This window comes from Equus przewalskii, chromosome 10 (assembly GCF_037783145.1).
Source record: "Equus przewalskii isolate Varuska chromosome 10, EquPr2, whole genome shotgun sequence".
NCBI lineage: Eukaryota > Metazoa > Chordata > Mammalia > Perissodactyla > Equidae > Equus > Equus przewalskii.
In genome coordinates this window covers 15,539,915-15,551,971 of record NC_091840.1, presented here as the reverse complement: position 1 = coordinate 15,551,971, position 12,057 = coordinate 15,539,915, and the positions used below count along the sequence as shown (strand labels likewise).

The 12,057-nt window shown below is 54.6% G+C and overlaps 1 protein-coding gene across 4 annotated transcripts; it reads right to left on the bottom strand.

Moving 5' to 3' along the window:
• Positions 1-48: 48 nt before the first annotated feature.
• SMARCD2 (SWI/SNF related BAF chromatin remodeling complex subunit D2) lies at positions 49-10,725 on the bottom strand. Of its 4 annotated transcripts, none has more exons than XM_008518295.2 (13): positions 10,003-10,725; positions 5,482-5,666; positions 5,243-5,285; positions 4,972-5,094; positions 3,274-3,429; positions 2,730-2,825; positions 2,486-2,587; positions 2,181-2,342; positions 1,917-2,014; positions 1,627-1,762; positions 1,321-1,443; positions 1,081-1,182; positions 49-1,004 (listed from the first exon to the last, which is right to left on the bottom strand). In XM_008518295.2, the coding sequence occupies exons 1-13, from the start codon at positions 10,216-10,218 to the stop codon at positions 951-953; spliced, it is 1,596 nt and encodes a 531-aa protein (XP_008516517.2). In that variant the 5' UTR covers positions 10,219-10,725; the 3' UTR covers positions 49-950. The 4 variants fall into 4 exon arrangements, with proteins under 4 accessions (XP_008516517.2, XP_070417748.1, XP_070417746.1 ...); XM_070561647.1 differs by lacking the exon at positions 10,003-10,725 and adding an exon at positions 6,384-6,692; XM_070561645.1 differs by lacking the exon at positions 10,003-10,725 and adding an exon at positions 6,312-6,602.
• Between the last annotated feature and the right edge of the window lie 1,332 nt (positions 10,726-12,057).

Genomic DNA, 12,057 nt, shown 5'->3' with positions numbered 1-12,057 from the left:
CTAGGAGTTCAGTCTGTTAATGAGTGGCAGCACTATTCAATGACCAGGTTTGGGGACCATCAATAAACAAGGATTTATTTGGAAGTTTCCAAACCTGCCAAAAGTGGCACTTGCCAAGCCCTGGGCACCCCCTCCTTACCAAGCTCCAAAGGGCAACAACAGTCCTCCCCGCCTCCCTTGCCCTCCACAACTACGCCCATACCTCAGGCCATGCCAGAGAACTGGAGTCCCCTCCCTCAAGGAGGCTTTACCACCCTGGGCCCAACAGCTGGGGTGGCAGCCCTCTGGCATCCCAGGAGATGATGGCGGACCGAGCCGCTTGCATAGATTGAGGAAAGAAAATAAGGAAGGAGGCACCGAATAGGGCTCCCTGAAAAACCCCAACTTACCCCTGTACAAAAAAAGTGGCTCCCGCATAGAAAAACCTGCTCCCCAAAATAGTGCAAATACCCAAAGGAAAGGAAAAAACCAGCAGCAAGGCTGGGCTGGTAGGAATGGCAAAGAACTTTGGTTTAGAAAGGCTAGGAAGAGTGTGAGCTGTGCTCCTCTTCCTTGCCCAGCTCCCAGGAGCCAGCTCTGACACTTGCCCCAACAGGGAGTCTGTAAACAAGCAAAGCCAGCGGCCTTTGGTTCTGAAATGTCTCCGTTACTATGTCAAAGCACAGCCACCAGCAGTCCTACTTGGGCGTGCCTGCAGGGGGCAGAGGAGGCATCTGTTGTGAACCCAATTAAAGCCAACATATAAAGTAAGTAATAAGGCTTTGGGGACCAAGCAACAAAGAATCCTATCACTACATTTATGAAACTAAAGCTGGGGAGCAGAGGGTGACAGGAGATACCCCTCACCCCATCCTTATTCTACATGTCTGAGGCCCCAGAGGGTGGTCCCCTTCCAGGCTGAGGAGAGGATGGCTCCAGGGCTGGGAAAAAAGGAAGGGATCCCTGAGCAGTTAGGTCAGGCGAATTCCCAGCACCTGTTCCAGTTCCTGCCTTCGCTGCTGCACCTGGAAAAGGGAGAGAACAGCAGCTTAGGCCTCTGTTGCTCACCACCACAAGAGGGCAAACAGGGCAGAGCCTCACCTTGGCAAAGATGTGCCTCCCCACCGCTTCCTGGGCCCAGGGCTGGTGGTAGAAGGCAGCTCGTCTCTCCTCCTCAGGATTTCCAATCACATCAGTGATGATCTGCAAAGAGCCAGGAGGTAAGCTGTCCCACAATTCCCATCCTGAGCCAATCTGCCCCTAGATCCAGAAGAAGAGCAGGTGGAGGTAAAAATAGCTCAGAGCTTAGCATGGGATCAGCCTCAAGAAAGGAGGCTGTACCTTGAGGTCTCGGCGCTGGGAACGGAGCCATTCCTGGATAAAGTCCTGGGGGTCAGTGCTAAAGCTGAGCATGAAATCCCTCTGGGTCTTCAGCTGGTTGATGGACTCAATGGTCTCATGGATCTGGGGAAAGGGGGTACACATGTCAGAGTGGCCCCCACCCCCAGGGGGTCTGTTTCTAAGCCTGACGCCAAAGGACTTGGACAGAGGTCCCATCCCAAGGTGCTATGTGTACAGAAATGCCCGACAGAGCCTGCCCACACCCATCGTGGGTCCCAGAGGAGGGTGGGGAGACAGAAGGCCCACCTTGACATCAAGGGAGGCAATCTCCTGCTGATTGGTGGTAGAGGCCAGAAAATTGCTCATCTGGGCCTTGAGTGGGTCGTCCACCTCCACATCGATGTCATAACAGGCTGTCTTCTTCTGGTCATTAGGGTCCACACTACAGGCAGCACAGAGGAGGGAAGGGGTGAGCACATAGCTGTATCCATCCCACTCACCTGGGCCAAACCTGTATACACTGAGGGAGCAGAAAACCAAACCTGCTGCTGCTCTTTGGCTTATAAGAGCCTTTCCATCCCCTGCTTTCCATTTACCTAATGACATGGTTGATGACAATGGGGTCTGGATGCTGCAGCAACCCAGCCAGCTTCATGGGAATCTCAGAGAAACGGAGTCGGCCACAACTGAAGATCTGGAGAGAGTACCAAAAACTTATTCATACCTTTGAAGGCACAGGGAGAAGTGGACCATCCCAGGGTCAGTGTGAAGAATGTGGCCACGACTAGCCCAGTGGGGCTCTGGAGCAGCGGGCAAGGTAGAGGCTGTGAGGCTAGAGGAGGGACGGCATCCCAGCTGACCTGGCGGAAGTACCGGTTGCAGTTGATGTACTCGCGCTCGTGCCCGTCCTGCAGCTGATTGTGTTTGATATAAAGCCACAGGGCCTGCATGATGGCGGCCCTTGTCTGTGTGTGCACCCCCAGCAGCCTCGCCAATCGGGGGTCCAACTTGTACTGGGGAGGCTGGGGATGGACAGAGGGGAGTCAGAGGAGGGGTTCTTGTGAAAAAACAAAGTGGAAGAGTAGAGCAGGGACGAGAAGGGTTTACAATAGGAACCTCCCCCACTCCCCTAGATGAGTCCCTATGGCCCCAACACATTTGTCACCTGATGATCTAGCATGAGCAGAAGGGTGCACTTGACATTGAGGTCTCCAGGCCGTTTCACCTGGAAACCGTCTGTCTCCTGGGTGGTGGGCATCCGGTGCCACTGGCAGGGAAGAGGGGAGCAGAGTTCATCACAAGGCGGTGGGCATGAACGTACACACCTGGCACTCCAAGGGGACCAACACCACTTTTCTGCCCACCCTGCATGGCAGCCTGTGCTCCCCATGCCCCAGGTACACTCTCACCTCCACCAGGTGGTTGTCAGGCCCATACAGTTCCTTGTCCAGCTCAATGACGAGGCTCTTAAAGAATGAAGAAAACTTCCTCTTCTGTTTGCTAGGCTGGGGATGGGAAGGGGTGTGAGATGGGTGTGCTGCTGAGCTCTCAAACCTAAGCTATGCTACGCCCAAAAAAGAGGAGCATTGTTTGAATCCTGAAGCTCAGGGTACTGAAGAATGTTGGGCCCTGAAGGAAGCAGTTAGACTCCGGGAAAAGTGAGCGACTAGAGGCAGGGAAAGGCCTTTCTATGCAGCCCCACTGCTAGTCAAGAAAGGACTGTATTAGAAAGGGGTACCCTTTTCTCAAGACACTTTACTGCCATCTGCAGGAGAACTGTTGTAGTAACCACACAAATCTTAAACCTTTAATTGGCTTGGAGCTATGCAGAGCGTGACCACAAGCAGCGCTCTCTTCCTCAGGCAGGCCTTCTCCAGAAGTGGGCCAGTGCCTGGCCCCAGTCTTAAACCCACACAGGCCACCTACCCTCCAGACATCTCTTCCCCAACTTACATCATCCAGCAGTTTTCCCTCCACTCGAAGTTCCCAGGAAGCCACCTTGTCCCCCGCTGGGGTTCCCCCGGGGGTCCCTGCGGTTCCTGCACTATCACCTTCCGCCTTGCTGGGACTGAATGTATTGGAAATATAGATCCGCAGCTTTCGTTTTTGCTAAAAAGAGAAAGACAACCAGCTGAAGGTGGATCAACATACTGGAAAACAATGCTACCCCATCTTCCCGTCTGAACTCATTCAGCATCCATACTGCATGGTGACTAAGGGCCAGGCACCTTGTTAGGCACTGGGAATCAAGAGTAGGAAATCCCAGTCCTGGCCTTCAAGGAACTCACAATTTTATGGGGGAGACAGATGCACTACTGACAATTCCAACACAGTGGGATCAGTGGTGCAACAGAGGTACATACAGGGTGCTATCAGGCAAATCAGAAGCCTCTAGCTCATATTTTAAATGAAACGCAAACACTCATCATGGCCCCAAAATATCCTCATCTCCTGGAAAGCCTTCACCACTCAGGGGACTGTTCTATATTATTATTTAAAAAAAAGAGAGAGAAGAAAGCTTCTCTGGGATGGGGGAGGAGACAGGAACTACCCTCTTGTCTTTTTTTTTTTTTTAAAGATTTTATTTTTCCTTTTTCTCCCCAAAGTCCCCCGGTACATAGCTGCGTATTTTTAGTTGTGGGTCATTCTAGTTGTGGCATGTGGGATGCCTCCTCAGCATGGCCTGACGAGCAGTGCCATGTCCACGCCCAGGATTCGAACAGGCAAAACCCTGGGCCGCCGAAGCAGAGTGCGAGAACTTAACCACACAGCCACGGGGCCAGCCCCGACCCTCTTGTCTTGCCTTTTAAACTTCTGACCACGATCTATAAGATTTTCATTTAAATTATGACCCACCATCCACACACATATATATAAATATCTGAAATTAAAAAGTCACAAAATAATACCTTTACTACTATGGTAAGTACTTTACTACAAAAAAATATTATTATAATTTCTACTGTTTTATATTTATTCAAAATATAGTGGGGGTCCAGAGGCTGGGCCCGTGGCCGAGTGGTTGGGTTCGCACGCTCTGCTGCAGGCGGCCCAGTGTTTCGTTAGTTCGAATCCTGGGCGCGGACATGGCACTGCTCATCAGACCACTCTGAGGCGGCATCCCACATGCCACAACTAGAAGGACCCACAATGAAGAATATACAACTATGTACCAGGGGGCTTTGGGGAGAAAAAGGAAAAAAATAAAATCTTTAAAAAAAAAAAAAATACTGGGGGTCCAGCCCGGTGGCGCAGCCATTAAGTTCGCACATTCAGCTTCAGTGGCCCAGGGTTCACCACTTTGAATCCCGGATGTGGACACGGCACCACTTGGCAAGCCATGCTGTGGTAGGTGTCCCACATATAAAGTAGAGGAAGATGGGCACGGATGTTAGCTCAGGGCCAGTCTTCCTCAGCAGAAAGAGGAGGATTGGCAGCAGATGTTAGCTCAGGGCTAATCTTTTGCAAAAAAAAAAAAAAAATGCTGGCCCTACCATATTAAATTGAGTCCATGCTCCAGTAATGAGCTGCATCCTGCAGTGTGAAAAATCCTGCCCTAGCCTAACACAGACCCTCACTTGGCTCCTGGCAAACAAGGCCAGGGAGAGGCAGAGGAGCTTGGGAAGGCCAGGGAGTAGCCAGGGCACACACCGTGAGAGGCTTTTTGATGGCCTCTTGGATCTCCATCCGCTTGCGAGCAATGGTCTGGTCCAGCTTCCGCTCAAAAGCCAAGAGATCCATGTATGCCTGAGACTCTGGGACAAGCTCCCGAATCTGGAGCAAGGAAAAAGGAATTCATCGGCTTGTTTCAGCTGTAGCTCTGGCTCCTTCCTCTCCCTTCCCAGGGCTGGGGGAGACTGACTCCACCTGCAGCCAGCCAGCCATTGGGCAGGCCTCCTAGGCCCCCTCCCAACATACTTACTCGCTGAGGTAGAACCTTATCTGCCATCTTCCTCCTCTTTAACCTGGGGAGGACAGAAACCCACTTAAGAGGTCAATGGTCCCAAGTACCTCGCCCCCATCCACCCCTTCAGTTCCCAGGACCCTTCCCCAAGAGAATTAGGAGTCTTCCTCAGTCTTCACAGCAGTTAGGACAGAAAGAAATCCTCTGTTACCACTAGAGCTGTGCTAGATAGGATGGGAGAAACAGGACGGTCTTACCCCCGGCGCTGGGCGGGCATCGGAGGCTGGGCCTGGGGCACGAGTAGGCGTTTTCGGAATGGGTCCATCATGGTGGGTGGCATGCCAGGTCGAAGTGGAGCAGCTGTGCCAAATGGAGAGCCAGCAGGGGGTCCCACCTGTAAGCCAGCCATGGGCATCCGGCTCCCTGGTGACATGCCTGGCCGCTGGGGGAAGTGAGCCAATGGGGGCGCATAGATCAGCGGCAGGGCCCTACAGGGCCCATAGCCCATTCCCTCCATCCCTTTCCTCAGCCAGGTCCGGCCCTGAGCAGCACACACACAGCCCGAGCTGAAGTGCCAGGAACAAAGGGGAGCAGGCGCCTGAGAGCAGAAGTGTAAACCACACCTGCCCCGCCCCCTTCAACCGCCCTGGCAGCCGTGCCAGCGAATGAGGCCCACAGAGCCCAGGGGTGGGAGGAGAATCCTGCCTGCAGAGGGAAGGGCCTGGGGGAGTTTTTTAGGGCCCATGGCCACCCTCCAGCCCCAGCACACTATGCCCCTGCTCCCTTGAGTCTGAGTCCCTGAGATGGTCCACAGGAGGCCTGGGGACAGTCATAGCTGGGTGGAGGCATGTAATGTGATATGAGCAGGCTGATGGAGCAGAAAACACCCATCCCCTGTCACCACCCTGGTGGTGTGACTAAGGGGAGAGAGGTAGTTGAAGGGGCTAGCAAGCCTGTCAGGCAGCAGCACCCAAGGTGAGCAAGCTGCAACAGGACAGCTTGGAGTGTGTCCTAACTGGTGGAGGTGGCCTCAGGCAGAATGCAGACCATCACATGGCCCTACTCATAACCCACAAGTGGACCCTACCCCTATACCAGAAGACCCCAAAAGGGAAGCTGTGGCTTCTGGATGGCCTTTGGGAGAGACAGCAGCTGGCACCTGGACTCTGTCCGTGGTCCACACACCACCTGGCAGCTGGGGTTGGCTCAGGCTCAATGTAGCCCTCACAATCCCCAACTGGAGAATGGAGATAAGATTATCCTGGGATGCAAGGATCGAAGCCATAGGGTCGGCAGAGGAATCTGGGTGACAGAGATAGCTTCTTCAGAAGCCTGCAGAAGGATTTCCCACCGAGGTCCAGCTCCCCAACACTTCTGCTGAGCCCATGTAGAAGTAACCTCCGCCCCCTGCCCCCCTTCCCCATGGCTGCTGCCTGCAAGGCCTGTTTGGCAGCTCTGCCTTGCACACTCTGTCCCTGGCAGCTTCACAGGGCTGGCCCTAGGGCCCAGATTATGCAACTAGCACAACCAGCCAACCACACCAGGCTGGGTGGGGACTCACACCAAATCAAAGGACCCCCTCCCCGCCCCCCGCATCATGGAGATGAGATTCTTCCCCCACCTCTTCATCCAGCACTAAACCCATGTTCTCCCCACAGAGGGTCAGATTCTTGACCAGATGCAGAGACGGAGAGAAACACAACCCAGAGACACGAGGAAGGGGAAAGGAATAGGGTGGGAGGGAAGCATTTGAGAGAATGGAGAGATACACGTAGCGGGGCTCTGGGACCCCAGGAGTCCTGCCACAAGTCTCTCCTCATCAGGAAGAGATTCATCCAAGCTACTGAAAGGCAAAAGACAGCCTGTTCCTCTGCCTTAATGAGCCATGGCCAGATTTACAGAAAACAGCTCAGTGTGGCCACAGCTGTAAACCCAGGCCCCAGACATCCTAGACTGGAGTTTTTCCCACCCAGCGCCTGAGCCAAAGGGTTGGAACAACTGAAGCAGTAGGACCTGCAGTGTGAGCTAGGAGCCTGTGGTCCCCACGAAGCTACTCACTAGGGTGTTCACAAAACCTCCTCAGCACCACCCATGCCTCCTAGGCAGGTGTTCCCACAACAGAAAGTCCCAAGACAAGGCAGCACAGGCGGGGCCTAGAATAGGCCCCTCCCAGACATCTGCTCCAGACTTCCCAGGTGTAGAGCCCCCAGCTCACGCAGGGCCCCAGGCTTCTCCCAAGACAGGGAAGGAGCCCAGGGGAAGGCTGCTTACAGCTCCTGAAGTCCCAGCTTGGCCTTGCCAAGCTCCACACCTGGGCTTTGAAGCACCAGTTCTTCCTCCTCTTCAAAAAAAACAACCCAAGAGTTATTAAAAAAAGGAAAGAAAGAAAGAAAAAGAAAAAAGAACACAGCCCAGAACTCTCAGGCTCCCTAACTCCCTGCCTGCAGCAGAGCAACGTAAGCCTGGCTGGGTGCCCTGAACCCCAGAATTGTGCGACTACTTTCTCTCCCTTAGCCCAGCACCAGCTCACACCCTAAGCTTGACTCTACCCCCGCTACCCAGGAGAGCAAAGGCAGGAGGCTGGGTCCGATGCTGCCACCTCCAGAGAGCGTGCTCTGCCCTGCCTCAAAGCCTGTGGCCCTGGTGCTCCTGGTGGCTGGCCCTAAGGGCCTAGGAGAGAAGAACAGACTCCTCCATAAGAAAATATTTTGAACTCTCCGGAGTCAACTCAGCAATCTAGGTTGTTTCGGTTTTGTTTTTTTAAGCTCCTCAGTTGACTGTGATGCATAGCTAGAACCACTGTCTAGAGGGGGGTGGGTCATCACTTCCCTTCTTTCTATGGCTCCCCTATTTGCCCAACTTTGGCCCTGAAATTCTTGCCCTTCCAGCTCACCTCCTGTGCCCTAACAGACAAGAACCCCTTTGCTCCTCAGATCTCAAGTCCCTTCTCCTAGAAGTCACACAACTGGATTTGGAAAGAGGCCTAGCAGGATCCTCCTGGAACTCAGCCAAAGTAAACTGGGTCCTCCCTCTCCTCATCTGCCTCTATTGCCCCCCTGGAAGATCAGGAGGAGGCAGCGATGAGAAGCAGAGGCTCACTGCCTTCACCACGTTCCCCACTCCTAGTAGCCCAAGGCTACCCAGGCAGCCAGCACAGCCTTGCCACGGGCCCAAGGCCACTCCCTACACAGGGCTGTGGAATCCAGTCTCTCAGAGGCTTTCCCCAAGGCACATTCCCTGTGGGTTGCAAGCTGAGGGAACTGGAGAGGCTCCTATCCCTTCCTTACATCCTTCCCAGGCCAAAGGCCCACAGGGAGGCTCCCAGGCCAGACCTCAGCTAGCGGGCCCAAGGACTGGAATGACTGATGCAGGGATCCCTCAGCGACACGTTGGGCCCATGAATCCCCAAGGGGGAGAGCAAGATGGGAAAAATGCACCCTAGGTGGAGTCCTTGGGACCAGGACTGTCTCTGTCAATACCCAGACCTTTTGTTTTCTTTAGAGGAAGGAGGAGAATGAGGAGTAAGAGGGAAAAATCACTGTCCATAGTTAAGCATCTCTTTAGAAAGTGAGGGCCCAGCGGTCTTGGGGGGCTATGCATACCCTACTCTATGAATCCACTTCTGGGACTTCTACCTGAAGATATGAGGAGGAAACAGAGGAAGCCCCAGCTTCCTTCCTTCAAACTTGCTAGAAGTCAGTGCCAAATGCTGGGGTACACAAGTTGGATACGACATTGTCAGAACGTAAAGGCTAAAGAAAAGTGGAGGGGGGGCAGGAAAAAGGATAGGCAGAATTCCCAAGTATTCTGGGGCAACCAGAAACAAAGAACTGGGGGACTGATGAGCCCACCAGCAGTTACCCACACACTGACCCTAAGGACAGTCTCTGCGTCTCAAGGGTCTTTGAAGCTGCAACCTGAGAAGTTCTCTTCCAAGCCAAACCCCAAAAGGGACAGGACAGAACCCTTTGAAGCAACTCCTGCAGGCTCCTCCAGCCCCAGACCAGCAGGGCTCAGTGGAGCCTCTCTGCTCCTCCAGACTAATCAACTCCTGGACACTATGACACTAGGCAGAAAGCCAAAAGGAGAATCTGCCCAGAATGGGCTGGGCTTTCCTCCTTCCTCAGGGATGGCCACCACCATCTCTGGTCTAACCCAGAGTCAGCCGAGGCGATGGCTTCTGGGCCTGACCCAGGAGTAGACTCTCCCCTGCACAGGCTGGAGTCCCCATGCCCTGTCCTCAGTCTCCCATGCCCGTGGGAAGCCAGGCCCTTCTTCCTCCTCATTAGCAGCTGGGAACCATCTCAGACACGCTAGATCTCTGCCAGTTCCCAACTAGAAAAAGACAGCAGATTTGGAGTGGGACCAAGGCCAATGCAGGGTAACCGTGGTTCCTCAGTGAGGGCCCTTTTCCAAAACTTTCTCATCACTTCCCAGACCCCCCTTCCCTAGGATCTACACTAGACTTTCAACCCAGCCGCCCACAGCTCCTCCATCTCTCAGCTTCTCAGAATCCCAGTTCCATGGAAGCCCCCAAACCCTCCCAATTGCTTCAAACACTCCAACCAGAGTCGCTCTTTCCCTCTCCCCCAACTCCACCACCACCACCACCTAGCCGAGCCCGAGGGTCCCTGGCCTTGCTTTCCACCGCGTCCCGCTCCGCATGCAGGGCTCCTGTGCCCTCTGTCCAGGAGGCTGCCCCAGGGCCCTCTCTAGACGGTCCTCCGACCCCTGCCCCCGGCGTGCTGCGGCGCCGCCCACCCGTCCGCGCTCTTCACCTGGTACTGCGCCGCGGGGCCCGCGGGGCCCATGGGGCGGAAGCCGGCGGCTCCGGGGCCCCCCACGCCTCCAGCCGGCCCCGGCCCCCTGAGCGCCGGTCCGGGCAGCATGCCGGGTCCTGCTGGCGGAGGCGGCGCTCCGAGGGCCGCGGCAACCGCGCCGCCGCCAGGGCTCAGCGGGGGCAGCGGGAACCCGCCCGCGCCACGGCCCGACATCGCTCCGTCCCGTCCGGCGGTGTCGCGATCCGGACTCCGGGTTCAGCGCCGAATCCGCTCCGAGATCCGTGCTCCGGGACTTTCCGATCTAAATTCCGGGTTCTGCGGTTTGTTGATCCGGGTTCCGGGATTTCCTAATCCAAGTTCACGAGTTCCTCACAGACCCGGTTTGGAGCACGGCTGATGCTGATTCCGGTCCTGCCCGGGAAATTCCGGATCCGGGATCTGCTACGGGCCCGCCTGCCGTCCCCGGCCTCCGGAGGTTTCGCTGCCTGAGTCCCAGTTACCCAGAGGCGGCAACTAACTCCCTGCCCCGCCCAACCCAGCCCAGCGCTAGGCCCCGCCTATACCCAGCAGCCCAATGCTAGGATACCTCCTCAAATCCCGCCCCTCGCGAGACCCGCCCCTAACAGGCACCGTCCTCAACCGCCCGCTCCAGAGCCCCGCCCACACGATTTGGCCCGGCCCTCCGAAAGAGGGGCGGGGGCGGAAGCTGCGCACGGAAACGCCGCCGAGCAAGGCGCAGGGTCAGAGGTCGAAGGTCACGTAGGGCTTCTGCAGTGAATATAGTTGGTAGCTGCTGCTCTCTACCCGGTGTAGCCAGCTCGCCGAGCTACCCGGCCACGATCCTTGAAAATAGTTTTGTCAAGTCTGCTTTCTACATTTTCAGCAATAAGATTCAACTCAGAGCTGCTCTCCGGAGGCAGAACAGCCACCAACTTGACTTTCTTTAAAAACCCGTCTTGGTGCCTCAGAGCCTCCGAGGGACATCGGCTGCCCCAGACCCGATCTAGCTGTGTGAACGGTTGACTTGGGCAAGTGCCGAGTTCTTTCACATATTTTTAACGTGGCTCTGCCTCATTTTAAGGAAGCCTAGTACTTTACTCCACAGGAAATGTTTCTAGACGAAGGAATTTTGCATCATGAGAAACCTCCCTGCAATTAAATAAGGTCTTTCTCCAGGATTTATATCACTTAATTTTCAAGAATTTAATACCTTTTCAGAAACCACCGTCCGTATCAGAAGGTATTCAAAATAAAGTGCTTCAGCGTGCCAGGAAGCCTACCCTCTGGTGGTCTGGGGTTTTCTTCCCATGATATAGACCAGTGCTTCTTAAACTTTACTGAGCATGACAAACATCTGGGGGAGGCTGTTGCTAAAAATGCAGATTCTGATTCAGTAGGCCTGGGGTCTGGGGTAGGGCTCAAGATTTTGTGTTTCTAACAGGCTCCCAAGCAATGCTGTTGCTACTCAAACAATACTTTTGAGTAGGCAAGAGAAAGACTTTTTCACTATATAAATCCTTTGCTTTATGTTTTCATTCCCAACCAAGTCCTGCACCATAGCACCCTAGATCCAGTTTATAGTACAATCCTCCAACTGTTTTTAGAAATTAGTTCTGCTCGTCTATACTTCGTGGTACCTTTCCTCCAGTGATAAACCCTGCTACTGCTGCTGCTGCTGCTGCTTTCCTGCCTCTTGGTCTTCTCAGAGATCCCTCCTTTCTTTCTCCCTAAAGTGGGTTGTTAGTCTGAGAACAGGCCACTGGAACTGTTAATAGTCATTGAAACAGGGCCCCCCCCCCCCCCCGCCCGCTGCTGTAAGGTGGGTAAAGAATTCATGATAAAGCAGTTAATGTCCATTTCAACCTTTTCCAGCTCCTAGAGCAGCAGTAGTTCTAGAGGAAGTGGTATGGTATGGGCAAATCCCCTGGGGAGCTATTCCAAAATTCCCTTGCCACCCACACCCCTGCGTGCGCGCGCGCGCGCGCGCGCGCGCACACACACACACACACACGCGCGCGCGCGCGCGCCCACACAATCCGGTAGCTCCCAGCG

What these genes read in the sequence shown, in the direction of transcription:
- SMARCD2 (XM_008518295.2), bottom strand. Translation starts at nt 10,218, where the DNA reads ATGTCGGGCCGTGGCGCGGGCGGGTTCCCGCTGCCCCCGCTGAGCCCT. An exon ending in ATAAGGTTCTACCTCAGCGA is followed by an intron (nt 5,095 to 5,242) that starts GTAAGTATGTTG and finishes TCCTTGCTCCAG; the next exon opens with ATTCGGGAGCTTGTCCCAGA. An exon ending in GCAACCGGTACTTCCGCCAG is followed by an intron (nt 2,015 to 2,180) that starts GTCAGCTGGGAT and finishes TACTCTCTCCAG; the next exon opens with ATCTTCAGTTGTGGCCGACT.